At 34.8% G+C, this 6,611-nt stretch overlaps 1 protein-coding gene across 2 annotated transcripts; it reads left to right on the top strand.

Moving 5' to 3' along the window:
- Positions 1–722: 722 nt before the first annotated feature.
- Positions 723–4,580, top strand: LOC141657518 (putative lysophospholipase BODYGUARD 4). Of its 2 annotated transcripts, none has more exons than XM_074464783.1 (7): positions 723–875; positions 1,512–1,671; positions 1,935–2,197; positions 2,293–2,504; positions 2,622–2,883; positions 3,564–3,877; positions 4,047–4,580. In XM_074464783.1, exons 2-6 carry the CDS (start codon positions 1,566–1,568, stop codon positions 3,852–3,854), a joined length of 1,134 nt encoding a protein of 377 aa, XP_074320884.1. In that variant the 5' UTR covers positions 723–875; positions 1,512–1,565; the 3' UTR covers positions 3,855–3,877; positions 4,047–4,580. The 2 variants fall into 2 exon arrangements, with proteins under 2 accessions (XP_074320884.1, XP_074320885.1); XM_074464784.1 differs by having other exon boundaries at positions 785–875; positions 1,509–1,671.
- Positions 4,581–6,611: the final 2,031 nt, after the last annotated feature.

The raw sequence follows: 6,611 nt of genomic DNA on the forward strand, positions 1-6,611 counted from the left end.
ACTAGTCTAAGGTTTAGTTCTCGCTAGCCCACACGTCTTCCCCACGTAAGCATCTTCACAACCTGTCATTCATGTCACAACCTGTCATTCATGTAAACATGAACGCCACAGTCAGCGGGGAGTAACTCAAGGTTCTCCCAACCACAAAATATCGAAAAACAGATAAACAGAAACACATTAGAACATCATAAATATAACTATTTGATGCAAGAACTATTTGATGAGACTAACATTCAAAACATGCGCAGTAAATCATAAATAAGGCATATGATACATATATAAGAGACAATCAAATCAAAACGTCATAAATGATAATACATCTATAAACACAATAGAATATCATATGTCACGGATAACCCGGCAACAGATAAAACAACCGTTACCTTTGGTTTGGGTAGAAGGGAGTATAATTGAACAAAAAAAATTGCAATCACTAATTTAAAAGCACACATGATATTTTTTATGTTAAAATAAAAAATTAATTATCACAATTAAAGTAAAAATAAATATTCACTAAGGATGTGGGAGCCCATTGGATTCGTCTCCCCATTTCATTTAAAAACTTTTATTTTTCTTTTAATGAAAAATAATAATAATAATAATAATAATAATAATAATAATAATAATCATCACTAACCCGAAAATAACTCGGACCCAAAATAAATTCTCTTAAATAACCCAACTAACATATTCAAAACCCGAAGTAACCCGTAATCCGAACTAGCCCTATAATATGCACACCCGAAGAAGACGATCTGATTGACCCGTTTGGCAGTAGCCTTCCTCCTCCTTTCATTTTCCTTCTCCTCTCATTATTACTCTCCTGATTTGGGAATCTCGAAAATCTAGTCTTCTACCTTATTAGTGATTACTGGGTATGATTATTACTTTCGTTCCATTTTTTCACTGCTTACTGCAGCTCTGCTCTCACTGTTTATTTATTACTGTACTGATTTATTGCTTTGTTTTGGGTATTCTATTTATGATTAATCTCTATTTTATTTCCTTTAATGGAAATGATTGTGGGTTTATTTGAATTTTGTTAGATTGCAATTATTTTTTTATTCTCGTCAAATATATTTGTTCATTTTATATATGAATTATGGATGTTAAGTGTGTGATTTTATCCATTTTGTTGATTGTTGTTGTCTTGATGTTGACTAGTTTGTCTAGTGGCCGATCCATAAATTTTTCTGTATGCCTCCGTTTGATCATTTTTTTTTGACGGGCTATAACTCATGGTAGCGAGTTCTGAAAGCGGCCATTTTATTTACATAATAAGTACGGAGAATAAAAATTTTTCCCTCAAAATTGGATAAAATACACAAAAGATTTAATTTTCGGGTTTATCGAGACCCCTGATGCTTACACTTGCATTCACCATTGGTTTCGCTCATGAAGTTTCCAGGTGGTGTTATGACTTAGTCATTTGTTTCTGACCACCAAATAAAAGCACTGTGATATTGGGTAAACCATTGTTTGATGTTTCATTGTTTATTGTGAGAAAGTAGTTATCTGTGTGTGGTAATCCGGTGAACAAGAGAGGGAAAGGGAAGCAGATTAGGATGGTGGGAGAGAGAACGGGAGGCAGTAGTGGAAGCAGGAGGAAGATATCAGCAGCATCAGCCAGATCTCACACTCGCAGCCCGACTCCTTCTTCGTCCTTTTCAGGTCCTTTCTTTTTATCTTTTCCCTATACAACCTGGTTAGACTTATAGGGCGTTTTAGATTAGATTAGATTCGCCAGCTTCTGTTGATTGCCTGACGTACTCATTATCCTATAAATTATTATACACACCCGAACCAAACAACGGCAATCCATTCCAGTGTATTCTCTTATAATTTTCGATAACAGTCCTTGGCTTTGATCTGTAATCCATATCATCTCGTATTCTCGTTCTTGTGTTGACTGTGAAGTATATCAAAATAATCAGGTCTTTTTAGCAAACTTCTTCTAGTTAGCCTAGTTGGTCTGTCGGCATGGGCATATCAAGCTGCTCGCCCGCCGCCTCCCAAAATTTGTGGTTCTCCGCATGCTCCTCCCGTTACTGCACCAAGAATTAAGCTCAGTAATGGAAGGCATTTGGCTTACAAAGAGCATGGCGTCCCCAAAGACAGCGCTAAATTCAAGTTCGTGTTTGTCCATGGCTTTGATACCTGCCGCCATCATGCTGTTGTTGCCAACCTACTATCTCGGGTACAAGTCATTATTTGTTACTTGCCCACTCTGGCTATATTGTTGTACAGAGTATTATTTTGGTGCATCAATCTGATACTCTTCTCCTTTTCTAGGACATGTACCAAAGCTTGGGAATCTATATTGTGTCATTTGATAGGCCTGGATATGGTGAAAGTGATCCAGATCCAAATCGGAAAGTAAAGAGCATTGCTTTAGATGTAGAAGAGCTAGCTGATCAATTGGAGCTTGGGGAAAAGTTTTATGTGATAGGCTTCTCAATGGGCGGACAGTGTTTATGGAGCTGCCTGAAGTATATTCCACACAGGTATTGATGAGATGTATCTTAGTTTTGTGCATTTTAAGCTAGAGGTTTTTAGTGTTGTTGATCAAATAAATATCCTCTTGACGAGCCGACTTCTGTAATGAATCTGTACACTGTTAGGCTAGCTGGAGCAACATTAATAGCCCCAGCCGTCAACTATTGGTGGCCTAGCTTCCCTTCTAATCTGTCTTCTGAAGCGTTCTCCAAATTGCTTCCACGGGATATATGGTCGCTGCGTGTGGCACACTATTTGCCTTGGTTAACTTATTGGTGGAACACTCAAAAGTTCTTCCCTCCTTTTGGTGCGATTTCTCATATCCCTGACGTCTTGTCTTGCCATGACAAAGAAGTTCTTGAACAGTTTGGGGAAAGGGAAGATGCGGTAAATCATCCTCTTAATTCTGAGTTTAGCTTTCAAATTTGATTGTCTATCCATAATTATTTTTTTATTGCTATTATAGTTGTAACTTCCCTCTTCGTTGAAAAAACGTTAAGAGTTCTTTGGCTGTGACTTGATGTGTCAAATGAGAACAAGGTTTACTAAGAGCACTAGTCTGTTCCTTCAGATTATTTGGATTTGACAGACTCCTTAGTCCTTAACCCCTTTGATTGATGTCAAGAGCTACCGGCTTACCGATATCTTCTTTTACTCTGAACGAGCCTAGACTTGATTATGTAGCTCATTTCAATAATTGTAGAAGATACCTTTATTTTGAAACTTGCTATACCTCTTCAACTTAACTTTTTTGGTATGATATATGACAAGAGCTGCTTTAATTGTCGCCTTGTCGGTGTCATATGTTTTTGCAATTGACATCATTCTAAGAGGGGGGTGCGAATCTGCCTGAACCTATTAGCTCAGAAAATGAGCATTTGAGTTTATTATGTGTTGGTGACATAATCCGTAGTGAGAATACTTTATTGATTATATTTTGCTCCATTGTCTTCAGTTAAACAACACACCTTAATTAGAAACAGTTTACCCGCATCCAGTTTTGTGCAAGTGCCTGTAAGTAAGCTGTTTTCTGATTGTCGGCAATGTTTTTCGTGACTATTCGTCAGACTTCAGTGAGACAGCAAGGAGAATTTGAATCCCTCCACCGTGATTTGATTGTGGGCTTTGGCAAATGGGAATTTGATCCAACTGAATTGACGAATCCATTCCCAAACAGCGAAGGCAGCGTTCACCTTTGGCAAGGCGATGAAGATTTACTTGTACCAGCCATATTACAGCGTTATATAGCTGAAAAGCTCCCATGGATTCATTACCACGAAATACCAGGGGCTGGGCACATGTTCCCATATGCTAAGGGCATGAGTGATACCATCATTAAGGCGCAATTGTCCCTTTAGAATGAGCACAGTCATCTGAGCAGGTACTCTTTCTCCTTCCAGACACATTGAGGTGAGAAGTGATAAGTGGAAGTTTACACTTTACATGCATTCACCAATCACCATGCAAGGCTATTGTTGTTGTCGTGTGGAAAAACACATCTCAACGTTATTCATCATACATTCATACTGATGGTAATTTTGTTTGTATAGGGAGGGCATTTCGGATCTTAAGGGGTGATGTCTAGTCAACAACATACAATGTACCTCGAAGTGGTCTTCCTGAAATTTCTTCCAAGGCTTTGTTTGGAATTACCTGAAATGTAAATGTCTCAGTAGTGTAGTCTTAATAGGAAATTGTACATTGTCGATGTTGTATTTTGTGCATTCCTGCAAAAGATGATGTAATTTATATCTTCCGTGATCTCGGTTTCATTGCCCGACCAGACGACCACGACTTGTATATGTCATATTATCATGGAGCTGAATGACCCGAAGATCTTGCTTTCAAGTTCCGTGAGTCGGTGCCTCAAGAGGAGATTGTTTTGTAATGCTGGGCCAAATTTCGGAACAATTGTTTTGTAATGTCATGCTCTCCTTCATTTCAATTATTATGACATAATCAATCGGGTGTAGAAATTGTTAGAAGACCGTTGAATAATTTTATGTTCTCCTTTTTGCAATTTATGTTCTCATTAATGAGAGGTTTTAACTTAATTTTAAACATTATCTATTTTGAACCCAAAATTTATGATATTCAGTTTCTTGAATAGTGATGGAATACTATATCAATTTGGCTTTTACTGACGGCTAATCCCGTCAAAAAATTAAATCGCGAACACCTCTCACAAAAAGGAGAGGGGACAAGGTGGGGCACCCCCTATGTGCTTCCCACTCACCTCTCAATGGGATTTTGTGAGAGGAAACGGTATCCGTCTGACGGATATCGTCCGTCTTCAATGAGATTTTGTGATACTATATTCGGTATTATCAATTCACCCTACAAAAGAAGCCGTAATAGAGTACTCCGTATTTGAAGATTAAGGCTACAAGTAAAGCCGATAAACAATAACACTAACTGAAAAAACAACACGAATACGACACAATCAACAAGTTTGAGTTGAGGTATAATGACCCATTTTCGTAAGTAGGTGGACATCAACACGGCATGAAATTTAATTGAGCCGAGTTTGGGTTGAGTTGTCGGAACACAAACCCGATATGAATTACCTATTACCTATTTAAATTAATCTTTAAATATTTTGACCCTTCATCACATATATAGACTTTTCAAATGTTGACTTAACACAAAACCTGGCACGAAATTAACGGGTTTGGGTTGAGAACGATGACACTTTTATATTTAAGGCCTAGACAAACATAGCACAAAATTGGTTGAATAGTTTGTAACTCATTTACATGTGATATGTGAATATGAATCGAACATGACCCGATGTGTTTGACACGTCTTCCTCAAGTATAGCAATTAGCAACATGCTTGCTTAATCCCTTATTTACTAAATAAATAGATGAACTACAAAATTTTCCCTCCAAAAAGCATCTTTATAAATAAGGAAACTATTGATAATTTAATTGTATTCACTAAATTAGGTAATTAATAATTATAATGTATTTCATTATATAATTTTTTTTCATTTAATATTAACTTTTTCATCAAATTTTATAATTTTTACTAAACACTAAACTATAATATTTTAATTAAAATATAAATAAATAATATAAAGCTATAAACTATTAAATCTTTTATTGATAGATGCTATTATTTGAGAATGACTTACTCATACTATGTATAAACAAAACTATAAATCGTTTTTATTACTTACATGACAAAACAAATGAGAGAATTAATAAATTGGAATCATTAGCTTTGTGGTATAAAAATTAGTTTTTAAAAAATACATGTACGTTACTCAATTCTCTTTGACTAATTTTCAGTTTTAAATTTTTTTTCTAGAAAAAATATATAATAACGAGAAAATGAACAATTAATTAAATACCATTATTATTTTGCAGTTCAATTTTACTCGTTTTTCTTGAATAATTTTACAGTTCAATTTTTTTCTCATATCAAAATATAATGACATGAAATATGAAAAAGTAGTGAAGTATTAATTTAGCATTATTAAATAATATAAAAGTAAAAACTCTATGAATACCGCGCATTTATGCTGCGATCTAAACTAGTTGCTTAATAATTCCAAGTAGATTTACAATTTAGTGCAACTCCAATACTCATATTATTCTCGATTTCATTATTTACTATTTACATTTCCACCCCAAAAAAAAGTGTTTTGTTGGATCAATTTAGTACATTACATCAAGTTCTTGTATTGTTGATTAATTGACTTGACGTCTCGAACGAGAAAAAGGAACATACATCGGATGTACTACCTCCAACTTTTTAGTTTTTTGAGCATATATGTATTTTTTTTGAGCTTATTACCTCAAACTTTATTTGTTTTTGAACACATGTGTATTTTTTTGAGCATATTAAAATTTATGAGTTAGATTTTAATATTTTTTCCGTCAAAACTAAAAGTTAACTAAACTTATATGTAATTTTTTTGAGTTTTATTGTAATTTTTTTGAGCTTAATGTTTAAGTGAATAAACTCAGAAACTTCATAAATGAAACTAAAACTTTAAAATAAAACTCAAAAACTTTATTATAATGCTCGAAACTATAGAATTAGAAATAAGAAAGACATCGATGTATAATCCTCTTACTCTCTCGAACCCATCTCAATTCTCAAACCCT

Source organism: Silene latifolia, chromosome 5, assembly GCF_048544455.1.
Source record: "Silene latifolia isolate original U9 population chromosome 5, ASM4854445v1, whole genome shotgun sequence".
NCBI lineage: Eukaryota > Viridiplantae > Streptophyta > Magnoliopsida > Caryophyllales > Caryophyllaceae > Silene > Silene latifolia.